The following is a 19,308-nucleotide window of genomic DNA, read 5'->3' as shown; positions in this document are numbered from 1 at the left end:
AAGGGAGCCTTTGTTCCTGTTTTGTCATTTCAACCTTTGATGACAGTCATATATGCAATTTAGCATCTATGTGAGTTGCCACAGTCATCAACAACTTCAATCTACTTTGATTCTTGAGAGCATGTATCCATCAGAAGAAAAAAATGCGCTGACAAAACATATTACACATGCGAACTACAGACATAAAAAGTAGCCCTAAACCCTAACTGGGACTCAAACAGAATAAGGCAATGAAACAAGAATGCAAACCACAATGATATGCAGCCTCAGCATGTCTTCATAAGTTCACCAAAAAGTTGAGAAATGCAAATATATTAATTCCTTCCTATCATGTAACTTCACTGCTGTAGACTATTACTACAGTGTGATCTATAGTTAGTGTGATCTTCATTCACACAAGAGAGTTTTCTATTTACTTTACTTCACTGACACTGACTCATTTTAATGAATTGTATTAGAGCAGGAAATCAACTAAATTGTGCCAATATAAGCCTTTGAAAACACATGACTTATACAATAATATTGACAAAGGCATCAACTGAGGAATTGTGATTAATACAATATTTGCTGTTGTGTATGACTGGACAATGGGGGAAAAAAACTATTGAGCGCAACCATCCTGGAGAGGTCATCAGTTCCTCAATGCACAACCATAATCAGTCACACACTTATAGCCACAATCACCCCCACAGGCAATTTATAGGGAGCCATTCACCTCAAATGCATGTTTTTGGGCTGTAGAATGAAGCAGGAGAACCCAGAGCAAATACAAACATTTAGGCTATTTGCAGTAGCTTTCTCCTGTGATTAAATTTCCACCTCTGTTCTTCTAGAATATGTCAAACTGCATATTGTCTTGTTTTATATTTTACTAACATTCTGAGAGGCCATTTAAGATATAGTTTGTGGATAATTATAAATTAAAATAATGGTGAGTAGGCAATTCATTCTTTTGTGAGCAAAACAACTGTATACAATACAATATCTGCTATATAAACACAAGAGACCTGAGCACAGGCAGTGTTAGTGTCTTCTATAATTAAAGTTATATGCCTTTCTCCTATAGCCACCAACGAGCACTCCTTAACAAACTCACCTGACAATTCTCTCTGTCCAGAAAACGTGTCAGTCTCTTGGGCGACAATTAAAAGGTCATTGTCATTGTGTGTGTTTGGAAGCGAAGAGGGGATCCATGGATACCTATGTGTGTGTGTGTGCGCGAGCAACCCACAGCCTGTTATGAGGAGAGATGAGTGTTAAGGCCTGGAGGTGCTTGAAGCCTGAGAGAAAACTAAGTATTAAAATAGGGCTGTTTATTAAGGAACCAACAAACTGAATAAAACATACAACTTTCACAAGACTTTTTGTACAAGACATACTGCATTATCATGAGGAGCGAACATATATTTTCTATAAAATCTTTTGACATTCAGCGGTCTTCAGTTCAAAAATCATGATTGTATTTTTCATAATGTCTATCTTTACTTCTGCTCAATTGCTTCACGAACCAGCTGGAAAGTTGTCAATAAAATCACTGTTGCACACACCACCACATGATACATCCTATCCACATCTTCTCTCGTCATGAGGTAACGGACTTGAGACCATTCACTGTCAATAGAGACCATTGGATTGTCACTTGGAAAGAGAAGAGGTATCGGTGAACACTTGAATAGACACTGGAGAGAGGAAGTCCAAAATTCAAGTGAATGCTAGTATTTGCTGAGATAATAAAGAGACCGCATTGGGCCAATGCTGACAGAGGTTGGTTGTTGTGGAGGCTGTATTAATAATGATCCATAAGATGAAGAGTGTGTAGTGACTGGACCGCATGTGGTCCAGCAGCAGACTGCCCTCACATGAGCAGCATGTGGTACCTGCTACACCTAACAGTCTGGTGTTTTGTGCAATTAGTTGAATGACGATGCCAAGGAGCTCTGTTTGTTTCCAGCTCAGTGTGTGCACACAGTCTGACTCAGTGCAATGGTCTCACACTTGAAAGCCACTCTGCTGGATGTGGTGGAGCTGCAGGCGAAGAGACTGTATGCTGCTTATGATTCTCCTCTGGTGGCCAATCAAACAGACCCCAATGCGCCTGATGTCGCTGAAGAGGAGAAGAAGATTTATGCAATTTTAAATGAATTGCTTGACAAAAGCAGGTGGCTTACTTGTACTACAAGAGAAGCATGCAAAAAAAAAAAAAACAGGATGCACCCATGCATGTCACTTTAAATTGCAATGACAACACTGTAAAAATGACATGACATTGGTTAAAATGCTGCAATAAAAGTAGCAGTAATAACATACACTGAGTAGAATACTTTGCAAATTAAAGTGACATCAAATTCATGACAACACAGTTCTTAGGGGAGGGAACATAGAAAATATCAATCAGTGAAAAAGGACATATATCATACAAACATTCAAGGGAAGGCAACCTGATACACGCATGCTATAGACATGTTTTCTGGACAAAACTCAACAACAGAGTCAATTTCATTACATTGCCACAATATTTTTTCCCCTTTTGATGCTACCTCTGTTTCCTGTAAGTGTGCTTTTTGAAACTGCAGCTGCACTCTATATAATGTGGCTCCACTCACTCTATACTCATAGTAGAAATGGAATCCAGTGTTGTGTATCCTGCTGCAAGGAAGTTGTTCTTATACTGGCTCATTTTGATGGAGTCAAGCCAGTCGCCGATAGAGATGAACAGAGGGTAATCCGGCATGTCCTCCGGAGAGTCAGGGTAGCTAAGATAACAAACACAATATTAACCAATGCAAATTTACAAGTTGGAAAGCTGTTGAGATAACTAGTGCATATTAGCTAAATACAAACGTGGGTTTTAATAACAGATCGAATTGCTGCGAGATGATAATAATAATTAATTCTTAAGCAAAGTCTGACCCTCAATATGCTGTCTGAAATGTGGCGTGAAATATCCTGCAGACACCTACTCACACATCTGAAATACACAATATATCACCAACTATTTTGTTTGTTTTATTTCATACAAAATCACACAGATGTTCCTGCAGGGCTGCTTTGTAGTTGACACGTTTTTGATGCTAAAGTACTTCATACACTCAGCTCACTCTCACCTTTGAACATCATTAACCAGAGTCAGCAGACTGCTGGGATTGATTATTAGTTTGTCGAGGAACGAGAGCACGTCGTGGAAGCGTGGCCGTTGGCTGTACTCCTTCTGCCAGGAGTGCAACATCAACTGGTGCAGCGTCACGGGGCATCCCATCGGGGCAGGGAGACGGTAGCCTTCCTCAATCGACAAAATGACCTGAGAAAAGCATGAGAACAAATGTAATCTTAAAGAAAAACTGCTATGATTCAGTAGCTGTGAAGTTGTATGACCAACAGCCTACATCTTGATTGGACATTTCCCAGTAGGGCCTCTCCCCATAGGACATCACTTCCCACATGACGATGCCATAGCTCCACACATCACTCGCAGAGGAAAACTTTCCATACGCAATAGCCTCCGGTGCTGTCCAGCGAATTGGTATCTTCCCTCCCTTACATAGAGGATAAACACGGTCAGGTCATATTCAGATTTTATAGGTCACAACACATTTTTCATATCACCCACACTCACTGAAGCTGTGTAGGCCGCTTCAGTGTCATCTTCAAGGATTCTGGACATGCCAAAATCAGACACCTTACACACCAAGCTTTCATCCACTAAGATGTTGCGAGCAGCGAGGTCTCGGTGGACGTAACCCATATCGGAAAGGTATGTCATGCCCACTGCGATGCCACGCAGCATGCCAACCAGCTGGAGCACCGTGAACTGACCGTCACGTGTCTGAAATTAAAGATGTTGTCAAAGATTTGCACTTTTTAATCTCTATTGCCAGAAAACAAACCCCCACCCCAATCCACACGTGTATATTCTTCTCACCCGGAGGAATGAGTCAAGTGATCCATTTTCCATGTATTCCACCACTATCATTACTGGCCTGCCTGAGGTAAAGTAAAGTACAGAAATTGATTGGAACCAGGGTGAAGAGACCAAAGTTAAGCAAACTGTTAAAAAAAAAAAAAAAAAAAAAACCATTGAAACACACATTAACATATAAAGTGCTTACTCTTGGTGACTACACCCTCCAGCCTGATGATGTTGGGGTTGTTGAACTGTCCCATGATCGAAGCCTCTCGCAAAAAATCTCGGCGCTGTTGTTCCACGTAGCCACCTTTAAGTGTCTTGATTGCAACGGCAATGTCCATCCTTCCAGGTATGCGCAGTCGACCACTACAAACTTCTCCAAATTCACCTGAACAAAATTTTAATAATATCAAAAACACAGCACTTAAATCAACTCTCACCTCTAAATATTTGGGTTTTGTAGGAGACATTCAAAGAGAGGGTGCAGTGAAAAATAATGTGTCAGGCGGTGTTTTGGATTTTTGAGAAAATTCCTGATTAAAAGGAACAGGTAAACATTTGATCAAACACACAATTCATAACTGAATTTGTCTACCAGTTCTAAAATCAAAAGCCTGTAAAAAAAACATGAAAACTGTTTTTTTTTATTGTCTGTGAATCTCGACAACTGTTAAAACTTGATATCAAACATGCATGAGAGGGAAGGGGGTTATGTGGTTCAAGCCCTGTGGTGTTTAGAGGTCTCATCCATTAACTCTTTGAGAGCCCCTGAGATAAAGAAGCATTGCTGCTGACAGGAACTCTGAGTTATTTCCTGTTCTTCATTTCAGAATATTATGGCGGTGAGAGACAAAAGAAAACAACAAAACAACATGACTGAATAATGAACAAGTCCAACTATCCGTCTATGACAGTCTTTCTAATTAATAAATGATTACACAGAAGTTTAAAGAGAGAAGGTAGATGGATGACAAACAATGTTCAGTTCTTGTTCCGTCATTTAGAAAACAAGTGACCGCACAATCTCTCCACCAGATGGAGCCCACATGACAGAAGTTTAACAAATGGGTGGCACTTTTGTAATTATTCAATGGTTTAACAACAGACACAATCTGTTCAATTTAATGAGCCATCAAACACTATTATTCACAGTCAGCAATGCTGGGTTTGTTTCTCCAAGGCACAATGCAATAAATTACTTTGAAATCAGCTGCTGGAAGAGGCTGCAAAAAATAAATAAATAAATAGAAAATACAAATCCTATAGTGGTCAGGCTTCTCATTTTTGATATTTTCCTCGATATGAAAAAAAAAAATATATAAAACAATTCAGTCACAGGTGAGCTGTACTGGGACTTTTTGCAAATTACAAAAATAATCTTTAAACAAATGATAATGGAAAACTTTAAACAATGCATTATATATCTGAACACATATCAATTTCCTGCAGTGATAGAAGTGTATAGATTAGGGCTTGTATAAATTTTACCTGCACCGATTACCCTCTCAATGCATATGTAGGAGGGTTCTATCTCTCGGGCAAAATCCTCCACAGCTTGAGTGGGGTCTTCGTAGGTATCAGGGTCCACGTATGTCTTTATCCCAGAGAACGGCACTGGAAGACAAAATGTGTGCAGTGATATATCAGTAGGTTTTAAACTTTTGCATGAGAACTGCACATTCCTAGCTATGCAACAATGAATGGAAGGATTGACAATGACGTGTCAAGGAAGCAAAAGATCAGACATTTCTAAGCTTATTTGATACTGAGACAAGTTTTCAAGAACCATTTGTCACTATTAATGGTTCAACATTAAAAACTAAATGTCTTTTTAAACTGCTAATGTCCAAAGCATTATGACAACCAAGAACTCCTATCAATTAATTCAGAAACAATGCTAGGCCTGCAAAGAAGATCTACTAGACCACTCCTCTGGGCTTCAGAATGTATCTACTTTTTCTTTTGCCGAGGCAAAGTCCCACAACCAACTGGAAACGGGCCCGTGATCCTTTTAATGTCGCAACCCACCAGTTGAAAAACACTCTTCTCGAGTGCTGAAGGGAGATCTGTTCAACCAAACCATACGACTTCCTATTTTTGTTGGTGCCGTGCCAAAGAAGTTGGTTCTGAACTCATCTGTACAAGTCCATAATTGGCAAAGTATTTGCTTCTATTATAGTGTAGAGTTTCTCTGTTATTTTGTCAAGGGATTTAAAGAAAAGGCATAAAAACGAGAGCGAAAGCAGAAGCTGAGAAAATGCCCCAGAGCAGCGTAAAAAGACATCATTGTAGGCAGTCAGAATTCAGCATCCTCCTCTCTGGCTGAGGCGGGGGATGCTGCTGCAGAGAGCACTGTGCATGATGACTGGCACAAATGATAACTTGAAGCAGCTCGTGCTACACCTGGAGCAGATGAGCTGGGGACTAAATGTACTTTATAGCTGTGTCAGCTTGTATCGTAGAAGGTTGAAGGCTTCGTTTGAGATAGAAATCCAGTTTGGAGTCTACATTCCACTTCTGTCTCTCGGGTGTCTAAGCTCTGCTCCGTATTATAAGGAGCCTTTTCCGCCACTCAGTTGAGCCTGCTGGCGCACCCCCCGCTTGGGCGATGCCTCCCCAGCACGCAACCAAAAAGAACAAACAACAGGGAAGGATTCATGGAGGCTCATATTATAAGTATTCAAATAATCTTCATAATACTCTGATAGAACAAAAGACTCAGACATGCATACCAACAGCAAGACTGGTGTCCTTCTGATGTGCTGCAAGCAAAATTCCAACTTTGTGTACACCAAAGGCAAAGGATACATGAAGGAGACAGCGTAGAATACCACATATATGTGCGGATCGAATTTCACAAGAGCTCTCACTGAATTTTCTTAGTAAAAAGCAGGGTGCCAATTTTTCTCACGAAGAATTATGTGTCTCCCCCTCGGGACAATCAATAGCTGTTTTTATCTGTAATTGGAGCACCGCATTTGGGTCAGTACTGTAATTCTTAATCGGAACAGCAAGTTTCATCAAAATCCAATACAGGCTGGCATGGCAAGCTGTGAGGGCTGAAAGCCTGAAAAAAATAAAGGCTTGGCAGAAACATAAGGTCACTCTGAATGACAAAAGCCCAAACATAGGGAGAGGACATTTGAAATGGATTTGGGAAAATCAATATCTAATAAATAGTGTGCACACAATGATAAGATAAGACATATTTGTAAACATGATCTTCTGATGACAAACAACACAAAATGTTTCATCTTTGTAAAAATGATGCAATCAGGCCACAACAGATTGATGTAATGATCACGAGTGTTTTCTAAATGCATTGATAAGACAAAGATTAAAAAAAAGAAAATCTACTTTAATTATTGTAGTTTAATCTTATCAGGCTGATAGAAGTAGAGCTTATTAAGCCGTACAATTTGCTAATTATGTGTTATCTTGAAAGAAACTAATGTAGATGAAGCTTGTTTAGCATTTGTTAGTCTACATAGTTGTTGGTTACTTTATTTAATATAACCCAGGATAATGTACTGATATGTATCAGTCTCACTCTCATCCAAACCTAATTTTGGGGAAAAGGCTGTGCTTTAAATGTATAATGAACAAAGCAACAAGAACTTTCTGAGCCTGGAGTTGTTTTGTGTGTAAACTGTGGTTGAACTTTCTCCTTCTTTATGCATGATCCCATGAGTTCAGGAAGAGCAATCCAACACATGAAACTTTTATATGGCTTCATATGCAAGCAATTAAATATCATTAAAATGCATTGTTTGTGTTGAGCTGATTTTTGTCATGAATCATACTCCAAATTGACACTCAAATATCAGCTGCCAATTTTTTTAAACAAAAAATAAAAATTGTCTCGCAAATGTGAAGGGATGAACCATACTTTTAGCTTTGAGGTAAAGTGTGGATAGTTTTTCCAAAGTTGCATCAAAACTAAAACTTGAAACTGTACATTTAGAAGTAACATCAGCATTATATGAGTGAACGAGTAAAAAAAAACTATATTCAGTACCGTGTCCACTGTGGAAGCGAGTCCTCCTCTTCTCCTCAGACTTCATCCTGGCCTTAATGTAACCCTGGCACCTGCGCAGAAGCATATTCCCAAAACAATAAAAACCAATGTTACCACTAAACCGGCCAGCTCAAACCAGTTTATGGAACTTACGCAAAAAGATTGAAAAATAAGCAAATATTCTGACAGCAGAAATCACTGAAACACAACCGTTTATCCACTGGTCATTCAACAGCATCAGTTTTTTTTTTTTTGGGGTTGGCAAGATTAAACAAAAACAAAAAGGATGGCAATTTTCTTTCTCCTGCAATCAATTCTCTATTGAGGCAACTTTTGATCTTGCCTCAGTGGTATTCTTTTTCTTTCCTTCCATTTTTCCATTTTTTCAGTATTCACGAAGCCCCTCACTAAAAGCTTTTAAGGCTCAGTCTCCATAGAGAAAGGGACTTGGGACAAAAGCAGAAAACATTAGTATTCAGCAAAAAGAACAATTTTCCCCTCCATGTGAAACTATAAGACGCTACTCCTTTTATATTGAAAGACACACTTTGAAGCGCATTTATTTCATTACTTGTACGAAACTCATATCAAAAAGTTCTGTTTTGATATTCAGTCAAGATGCAAAAGATGATCAATGGTGAAGTTTTTTTTTTTCATAAACGGTAACTTTTTTGACTCCATATTATCCTCTGTGGCTCAGTCTTGGCACAATATAAAGCTGGAACAATATATGAAACTCATCCACACAGTACAATAACAGGAGGGAGATAACAGCAGTTCTCTGACAGACATCTGGACTGCTGTGATGCAAGCTCATTCACTACCGTACTGCCTCTAATAAGCTACATTATGAGTACAGTGTATATCAGCCAAAAATGAGGAACATGTATGCATCCTAACGTCAGAATACAAATACAGTATCCTTATTAATAATATGATCAAATATGGAATCAATGCTACTGTTTCCTGAGGACGTAAATTTACAAATTATTATCTCATGGGACGACACACACACACACACACACTTCAGCTCACATCACAATCACCTCAAAATATGGGCATGGATATCGACACAACAATTTCTCATTGTCATTTTAGTGCCATCAATGGTGAAACCATATGAACCAAAAGCGGTCTGAAGACAAGAATCCGAACCAACCTGTGGAGGTTAATGGAATGGAGCAAACGGCTGGTACATGCATTACATGCAGAGTAATTAGGCAGAAAATTGGCTCAGCCATTTGGAAAATAAGAGTGTCTGCTTGGTGGCGAAGAGAGTCCATTAACAGACTTCTGGTTGTAGCATCACTCTGGAGGTTATGACAAGAGCAGTGTGTGTGTGTGTGTGTGTGCGCGCGCGCGTGCGTGTGTCATACCGTCCAGTGATGAGGAGAAAGAGGGTGAGGATGACCAGCAGAGAGAAGCCTCCTACAGATGCTGTGACAACAACCAGAACTTGACCTTGATCTGCCACATCGGGATCTGAAAAAAAAAGTACATTATTAATATTGAACAGCATGCCAAATGGACATTTTATCAAAATAAAAGCAAAAATAAAATTTTGACTTGCTCTGTCCTTTATTCTATTTCAGTGTTGAACTTAGGGCGTGTATAGTTTAGTCCTATATGCTGATGTTGTGGACCTTGATTGTGCTTCTGTCTACACACTGAACAATCATGGGGAGTGTTTGTTTTTATTTTTTAATTTACTTATTGATTTTTCTTGGTGAAGCTTAGTAGATTGATGAACTCCCTTGATTGGGAATAATTAAATTGTCCGTCAGAATCTGAGTCTGTGAAGAAGAAAGTTTCATTTGTTGAAAAGTTGTTCAACTTTATACCTCTTACATACCAAATATATATATATATATATATATATATATATAGAGAGAGAGAGAGAGAGAGAGAGAGAGAGCAGTGTGTGTGTGTGTGTGTGTGTGTGTGTGTGTGTGTGCTCGTGCGTGCATGGATGATGGATGTTTCCTGATGGGTTGGTTGATGGGTTGGATATATATATATATATATATATATATATATTTGGTATGTATAAAGTTGAACAACTTTTCAACAAATGAAACTTTCTTCTTCACAGACTCAGATTCTGATGGACAATTTATAGGAATGGGTGAAAATGAGTAGAGACATTTCCTTGAGTAATGTTCAAATGACTTTACATAATTTGGAAGATGTGCATTTCTTCAATGATCCAAAGTGAGTTTGGTCTAATGTGAAGCTAAAGTAGAAAACAACCAGATACTGAATGCTGAATTAGCATTTTTTTACATGCAGCTACACATACATGTGCATTATATGTCTCTGAATAAACATATTCTCATTTGTCAAGATTTTATATAAGAGTCTTCATGTATACAATGCCCAAACTATGCATCGTTCAGATTATTGATAGCAGTTTACAAACTGTAATAAGTCTAACAGTCCCATCACAACAATGAACTTATAAAGCTTATCAACATCTATTTACAGTAAATTACTCATGCATTAAGAAACACTAATGAGTTTCACTGATCCATAATAAAGACCAACCATAAAGTGCTTTTAAAATTACTTTTTCAAGAAGTTGACCAACACGGATAACATCTTATCTTTGGCTCTGAAAGTCCCCTCATCTTCTGCGCTCTGTTTCCTAATAAAAACTTGCTACAATACAAATTTAAATGACTGTGCATTAGTGTAATTCTTACTAAAAACATAACCAAATGCAAACCTGGAGAAAACCACAATTCACACAGGCCCATTCTTCCACTCTGATACCTTCTGCTGCAGTTGCAAACTCAAAGTTGGAGCTGTAAGCCGTGTAGCCAGCAGCAGTGCGAGCCCGTACATGGAAGACATAAACAGTCGAGGGTTTGAGGCCTGTTACCACCACGCTGGGGCTTTTGGTGCGCGTTGATGAGTAACTCAGCTGCTCTTGCTCCTGCAGAAGCATAAACAGATTGAGAGGAATGATAAACGAAAAAGGCACATTTTGGGAGGGCAGATAAAACTGTTACTGTATAAACCTGTTATCATAAATCCGTTATATCTCAACAAAGTCACACATATCCTATTAACTACCAGGGCAGATGGTGAATGGAGCAGAGATAACAACACATTATGGATTCTCTACACTAATATTTGAGCTTCTGGATGCCAACAATACACATTGTTCATGTAATCACCGTGTTGTATTTCAGTATTGAAACAACAGCAATATATACTAATGTAACAATGAATCTATCAATGCAGGAATAGAAACACTTTTATAAGTATTTTCAATGACAATTTATTAGAAAACATACATTACCTTCTCATAGTATTTAACTTCATATTCCACTATGTCTGAGGACGGCAGTTCCATTCCTGACCAGGAGAGGGCAATGCTGTTTTGAGAGGCCCAGTCTTTCCTGACGACACCTACCAGAGCAGGACCTGATGATGCAGGATGCGGGGTTTGAGTCAAACAACAGAGAAGTAACTTTTACAATGATGAAACATGAAAGTTAAAGGGTTTAAGGAGCAGCCGAATTTCATATAACTTTATAGATGATGGATGTTTCCTGATGGGTTGGATCTTTTTATAGATATTCTTAAGATCAACAAAAGATGATGAAAAGCTTATCTGACTTACTATAGGATTTACTTATGATAGCAGAGTTTCTGAAATGTACCTTTGTTAATACTGAAGATTGTGAGAGAATCAAGAAAGAAAATCAATTTTTCACCGGTTTGAGACACTCAGTAGAGTCGCCTGTCCAAAAAGCCCAGCAGACGGGGGAAATAAGTGATCCCAGCCACTTCTCGGCTGCAATGAACTCTAAAGTGTATCGTCTGAGTTTAGGGACAGTACTGCAAAACACATTTCAAAAGTGCCTTCAGTCATCAAAAGAAAGATGTGAGCACTGAATGAAAAGTTTTACTGCTCCAAACAGCAAACACCCCCCCCTCAAAAAAAACTAAAAAACAACAAACATCTGAAATGGAATCCGTGAAAAGGGCCTACTGCAATATGCTCCTCCACTCTCCAGCTTACAGTACACAGTCTCAAGTAAAACAGGGTTTGAGAAATGTTACAACCTGGTAGCAATCTCAAAGAGGAACAGTGTCAGTATCACAAGAATGCCCGAGAGGAAAGAAAGGCCAGGAAACAACCTTTTTAGTGTTCACCCCAGTATAACGCGCAGCCTATGAGAAACACCTCTGTTAACCAAAGTTTGAGACCGACAGCAACTTTTTATCATGTTTGTCATTATAGCAGAATTTTGGGGGGAAATATTTTACACAAGGCTGCTGAGGACATCACAAAATCACCTCAGAGAGAGATCCAAATATTTACCATCAATTATTCATAAAGCCTCAGCATGAACAGAATATGATTTGGCAAACTAATAGATCCTGTCCCTCTGTTGTTGAGCGTGCTGTTTGGAAGATCATTAATGGAATACAAATTCAGGACCAGCCTGGCATCTGACACTGTCCTCATACTTAAAGAAGCACATGAACTCTCCCACCCTACCCTCACACACACGGAGCCACCGAAGTCGAGGGCACTCCAGAAAAAAACAAAAAGGTGTTGTGTTGTCGTATTAAGTCTGATGCATTTGGGTGCAGATCCGACCCTCGTATCTTGTCAAAAGGCCAAGAGTTTGTGGCAGCTTCTTTCCCGAGACACGACGCTTCACAGTTCAGTGGCTCGTGATGAAACAAAATAAAAAAAAATAAAAAAGGTGCACATAGAAGCTTGAATTTTATGCTGATTCCGGCAGAATCGGGAAGTCAAGGTGACAACTGACTACTACACGTAAGGTGTGCCCAACTTTTGCATCACAGCATCAAAATTAAGAAGCACAACTAAAAACATGTACACCCTTTAGCCGTGTTGTGTCTATGGCACACAGACAAGTACCAAAACCAGGATTTTTTATTTTTTTTTAAAGGGTTTAACAATGGATACCTTTTGAGAAGCGTCACGATTTCTCTCATTTATACAGTTACCGTGTAACATTACTCTACGGAAAAACTAAAAAAGAAGATTAACTGCCTCTATTGTTTCAGCATACTGTGTCTGTCTGCTTGCCATGACAGATAATCTGCGATATGACAGTCTATGCAACAAAGACTCAATATAATGCAACATCAATTTCAACAAATTTTAAATACATTTAAACACAAAGTTAATAAGTAATGATTGGTGAATTGTTTATGATGTGAATTAAAGTAAATGGATGTGAATTAAAGTAAATGTAAGCAAATAGATAAATCAATAGTGATGTTTTATTGTTAACATCGTTGTAACCCTGTAGATGCAATTAAGATACCTGACCTACTTATGAATGCGAGAATTACCTTAGTGGATAGGATTTATATCTTCTTCTGTATTTGTATATGCATAAGTATGTGGGGTAACCTGCTGGAGTTTCTATATTTTGTACATTGACATTTTTCACAAAGTGGAAAAACTCGAAAAACCCTCTACACACTCACACGAGAAGCTATTTTCGGGTTTGGGACCAATCAATCTGCTCATTAGATACCTTCTGCCATGCACGAGTGACTCAAAGAGAACAATTATGGTCATTATAGTTTAATCACAAGTCACACAGAAAAAAAGGTAATTGAGAATCTATAAGCTCTAGTTGGTTTATTGGCAACATGTAAAAATAGGTTAACCCTCGATGACAGATGCTCAAAGAGATGAAGAAAGGACAGGGAGAGGAAAGGGGAGAGAGGATGCGCGAACAGGGAGAGCTGTAAAGAAATCCCATGAGGTTGCATCTCCCCAGCATCTGAGCATATAAATAGAAGTCAGCCTTATTCCCAGAGCGGGGGGGGGGATTGGAGAACAGAATCCACTGGAGGAAAGGCAAAAAGAGAAAAGCAAGAGAGTTAAAAAAAAAAAAAAAACATCCACTGAATCAGGAAGAAACAAAACAGTAGAAACATGTGGATTTAGCATGTAAGAACTTTGTATGACCTGTTGACACAGTTTGTGCAAGATGACGGTAGTACTGGTATAACATTTTTTTTTTAATTATATAGTTTTGCACTCTGCAAGGTAGGGTATCTTTCTATCTTATCCAACTTATAGTCACTGGGCGCTGAACTCAATCTCAGCTGACGAAGGGTGGAGGCAGGGTAAATCACAGGGGCAAATGCAGTCTCGCATTCACAGATAAGGTACCGGTACTTTTAGTGTCATCTATCACCCTCAACTGGTTCTTGTGTGTTATTATATGTGAGGAAAGGCAAATATAAAGAGAAAGCCCCTGACCTCTGACTCAAACTGGAGACATTCTAGCTGTGATTTAGATTGGTAAACATCACCGGGCGGCTCAGAGTAGAACGTATGAAAAAAAGTCTGAAGCAATTAAATTACAATTAACTACTGAATATGTTATTTAATTAAGCTAATATGCAGGTAATGATGCCTTACTAAAGTACACACTCATAGATTTGATGCCATAATTGTTCGTAAGTGTCTCACCGATATGCCAGTAAGTTATCAAAATACACCCGAATGAGGCCAGTTGCTGACGTCTGCATCATTCACTTCACTCTCGTTATAATCTACTGAAGTGTAGAAAACTGGGTGCCCTCCTAAAACTATGTCAAAGTAAGAAACAAATGTAGTTGATGATTTTCAATTTATTATTTTCATTTGCATAGCAATGGAGCCTTATTGTGGCATTTTAAATTAAAATAAAATATGTTTAAAAATCCAATAATTCATCATGAGCATGAATAGGAAACAATGTAAAAGAGGAAAAGCAACTCCAGCATATGCACTCATCTACTGCAGCTTTCTGCTTGCATCAAACTTCAGATTTATACGAATCTCAACACGTACTTAAAACAGACTAATTCCTATTTTTGGATCATTACTCAGAGATTACTAAAAATATGCAACAGTTTGACAATTTGCTTAAATATTACTAAAACATGTTAGTATTTGGTTTCAATGAGTATTTATTTGTAAAAAAAAAGAAACAAAAAAAAGGAACAAACAAAATTGATAAACACAAATTCATCCCATTGAGGAAATTGTACATTAGATTGAATCCAATTAAAAGTTCCTAAAATGTGTGCACATAAAATCCTAAGATTTATAGATTTATAGATACATAAATAAATAAATACATACATACATACATACACATAAATAAATAAATAAATAAATAAATAAATAAATAAATAAATAAATAAATAAATAAAATATGTCTTACTATGCCAATGATTGCGCTCATGTCAATGATTTTTAATGTATTTCAGTCCTTCATCCATCTTCTGTACTGCTTTATCCAGTGCAGGGTACACTGTGGTCAGCAGTCCATCACAGGATAAACAACCAAACACTCATGCCTTTATCCTATTTAGAATCACCAATTGACCTCAGCAGAATGGAACTCCCTACCCAGGCTTGACCCACATCATGCTATGGAGTAACAATGCTAACTACCACACCACGGTCAGTCCAAGAAAATCATGTTCATCCTCAGCTGGGACAGCCGTCCCTCCAATCGTAGGTGAGAATTACTTTTATCAAAGACTGAGTCTGTATTTGTGGCTGCTGCTGCATGAGCACATTTTTGCCCTGTGCATCGTACATCTTATACACATTCACACGGATTTCTGTGTGCCTCTTTCCAGAATACCGCAGAGAACTTGGTGGGAGGAATCCTCAGTGAAAAACGCTCGGCTGAGCAACAACTACAAGGTTATTCTGAGCCGAGTGCAGTTCACTCCTCATAAACAGAGATGACGGTGCTCTCTCTGCTGACTTCAGAAGCTTTAGGACTTCTGATGGCCTCCATCAGAAAACCACCACTGTGCTTAACAGTGAAATTAGTTCACCAGGACTGCACACACACAAAAAGATATTCAAAATGGTTACCTGTGTATTCTGAGCATTCATAATGAAGCAGATACTGTTGAGCTCATGCGGCCGCAAAACTAACTGATCTTCGATGTACTGCATCATGTGAACACTCAAAACACTGAAAGAAATCACACATCTTCTTTAACTGAGCATTATAACTTATCAAGGTTAGACAAGCACACTGGCAACAGGGAAGAGGAATTATCAGTAATTCTGATTAATAGGTTTATCGTAATTAAAAGCATAATGAAGCATTAATATACAATTTACAAACAGACAGCACGCCAACAGAAAATAAATCAGTCTGCCTCCTTCTCACTAAGAAATCCCGTTAATTGCTAATTCTCCTTTTGATAGGCTATTATTTCATCATCGGCATAATATCACAATCAATTATGAGAATCACCTTGCAGTATCTGTTTTAATTGGCAATGAGACTGTCCATCCACAGTCCGGCAAAACAGAGGTTTGAACATGCACGGATTAGTAACGAGCATTTCTCTCCGCTCAATGACAGTTCTGCTTCATTTAAAACGACAAGCTTTCACACGCTTCAAGAGAGATTTGCACACCGTCAGATACACATTTAGATGTATAGAATATACACCGTGTGTTAGTCATGCAATGTATGTGCCATATATGCTTTGAAACTTGACTTCAAATAGACTTTCTAATGAAGACGTTCCCTCTTAAAGGATTTTTCCATCTTCACAGAATTTCAGATATAACTTGTTTGTTTTCTTATATTATTAACTCCTGACAGGAGCTTTAAAAAAAAAAAAAAAGTATTAGATGTGAGAGCAAATCTTTTTAGTTTTGTCCTTTCCTCAATTGCTGTAAAATGTACAGAACAGTGAGAATATAGCAAACAAGATGTCAGGATCACTTTATCCTACATCATTGCAGCTCGAACTTCAACACTGTACTCTCATTAATAGACACAGCTATATCTATTGAATACATTTATGTTGATTTAAAAACCAGAGCATGTTAGAAATGTGTGTGGGAGAAAAAAAAAAGAAAATACCATGAGGAGACACGATGGATGAGCACTGGGTAAATGATTATCTGAACATATGCTGTCTGTAGGTGGTACATGTCTGCAAATGGCAAGTACAGTATATGGTCTTTTTGACTGCTTATTTGCATATGCACCAGGTGTGTGTGTGTGTGTGTGTGTGTGTGTGTGTGTGTGTGTGTGTGTGTGTGTGTGTGTGTGTGTGTGTGTGTGTGTGTGTGTGTGTGTGCGTGCGTGCGTGCGCATACGCACGCATACAACATCTCTACTGAGGAAAAGCGGTTTGACAAGTTAATCCACTCCAAACATCCAGGGAACATCCCCACAGGCTGCTTCTCCTTCTCTGTGGAGATTATTTTGCATTCCTCCTTCCCTCCATCCGTCTGGCTACCTGTGCTGGAGAAACCGCTAAGAAGTGACACATGCTCCTTACACCTGACATCTGATTTCTTTAGTATGATGACAGGCAATCAGCATGCATTTCACTACTAATACCCCAATACAATACGTCTTCAAGTGTGTACACAAGTGTGGATCAGCCATGACAGTAATTTGAGAAAGACTTTTAATATGCAGGAGTATATATATATATATATGAATGTATTAGAAATAAAAAATGTGACCAATCGTTACTGATTCATAAACAATGCATGAGAGTGTGTTAGATAACCGAAGAGTGCAAGCCCCTAATCCTCATGGAGAGAGCCAATAAATGCATGAAGGTCGATGAGAAAACTGTACATTTTTGAATTTCACTCCAAAGAACACCATTCAGAAACACAGCCAGAAAAGGCTGAATAACAACGCATTTAAAATGTGTTCTGCCATTCACTTCACTCAGCCTGAGCGCCTCTCTGCCACTTATCGACTAGATCATTATTGCTGCCTCAATTCCCATAACATCTCATTGCGTTTGACACAGGAAGCTGCTCGATTTCTGGCTTTGCATTACGTACTATACACAGGGGCAGGATTTTTAACATTTTGCTCTGAATGACATCATGTTAGGAAGGTGTAGTGGTTAGTGCTTCTAGTAGGTATGAATGTGTGTCAGCTGGGATTGGCTGCAGCGTACCTTCACCTTAAGTTGGTGGATGGATGGATGGATGGATGAATGGATGACTTCCATCACAACAGCCATCAGTGTACCTGTGAGCTGTTTTTTTTTTTACCTGTATCTATATAGAACATTTTATTCTCCAGCAGTTATTCTGTAATCCCAAAGCATTCTTGGTGGGTTTACAGTGTCTTACTGTTGTATCATGTAGACTACCCCACTGATCTTTATGAATTAGTCACATTATGGGCTGACAGATTTCTACCGTAGTCAAGATTAAAATGTCTCAACAAGCATTGAGTGAACTCCGATGAAATTCATATTCATGGTGCTCATATCGTAGGTTTATAATTTTTTGATTTGTTTCCATTTCAACATTTCAGCTAAACCTTTTCTGATTTCTTCTAAATGGCTGAAAAGCTACTTCTAAATGTTGTACTGTAGGAATGTGTTGGCTCTCTCAAATCAAGAACGTCATTGAGCATATATCTTAACAAGGAAATGATTGTCTATAGAAAATAATCAAAATACCCATATTTCAACAGTTCATTGAATTGTTTCATTGAACTTTCAAGCAGAAATGCCATATGGCTTAGTGTTCAAAGAAGAGGCATAAACATCACTTTTCAATGAGGGTAATTAATGTGCTCCTTTTTGCAAGCATTTATCTGCATAGGAGAGTAAATATAATATTCTAAAGAGTGAATATGAATAATCATTTTGGCACAGCAGTGCCTGAGTCTTTTTAATTACAAAACAGCAGAGTACAGAACATTCAGAAAGTGACTTTTCATTTCAGCCCGCACCGAAAATCACTTCCACTGTTTGAATGCAGGGATGGAGCTTGTGGCAGGTCCCATCAGTTGTCTCTAATTATTGATTCAGTGACAGAACAAATAAAACCAGGCTAATATTGGATCTGCTTGCTCACTGCAGTCTGGACAATGCCAAACAGAGTTTTAGAGATAAAGGAAACTCCACTATTGGAAAGCACTTCTATGTCTTCTTATAAGCTGATTGTGTCACATTGTGTCTCAGGAGCCACAATCCTCCACTTGAAATTATTTTAGATGTTCAATAATTGCTTAAACGTCTGGGATTAATTCTTTTCGAGACAGCTTTTGACATTTTGATCTAGTGGGTTAAGATAAGATAATCGGTGTCATATCTAAAAGGAGAAAAAAAACACAATTTGAAATAAACATTTATTCACCCTCAATGTTCAAAGAGCAGAGACAACGTTTCGACGAATTTCATCCCAATACTGTCTTGCCGAACATGCTGAAAGAGGTGCAAATGTGTTCACATAGTACATCCCGGTATAATTTATTAATTCACTCCTATCCTTTCCTTCATTTCCACTGCACCCATCAATTATTCCATCCATATACTCGCCCTTAAAATATACGTGACGGATTGAACCGCAGGTCTCCTTTTT

At 38.4% G+C, this 19,308-nt stretch overlaps 1 protein-coding gene across 1 annotated transcript in view; it reads right to left on the bottom strand.

The window, feature by feature from the left end:
* Positions 1-1,989: 1,989 nt before the first annotated feature.
* LOC308132882 (ephrin type-A receptor 6-like) overlaps positions 1,990-19,308 on the bottom strand; it is a gene marked incomplete at both ends in the record, with an annotated part of 58,653 nt that continues 41,334 nt past the window's right edge. Inside the window, 12 exon segments of the mRNA XM_080500068.1 lie at positions 1,990-2,104; positions 2,604-2,753; positions 3,105-3,298; positions 3,384-3,533; positions 3,614-3,823; positions 3,920-4,092; positions 4,095-4,292; positions 5,393-5,518; positions 7,923-7,993; positions 9,299-9,404; positions 10,695-10,857; positions 11,227-11,351. Of these exon segments, the coding sequence (XP_080356194.1) occupies positions 1,990-2,104; positions 2,604-2,753; positions 3,105-3,298; positions 3,384-3,533; positions 3,614-3,823; positions 3,920-4,092; positions 4,095-4,292; positions 5,393-5,518; positions 7,923-7,993; positions 9,299-9,404; positions 10,695-10,857; positions 11,227-11,351 (1,781 nt within the window).

The sequence above is a fragment of the Blennius ocellaris genome, assembly GCF_963422515.1.
Source record: "Blennius ocellaris genome assembly, chromosome: 1".
Taxonomy (NCBI): Eukaryota; Metazoa; Chordata; class Actinopteri; order Blenniiformes; family Blenniidae; genus Blennius; species Blennius ocellaris.
The sequence above is the reverse complement of the archived record's forward strand: the minus strand, read 5'-3'. Positions and strand labels throughout refer to the sequence as shown.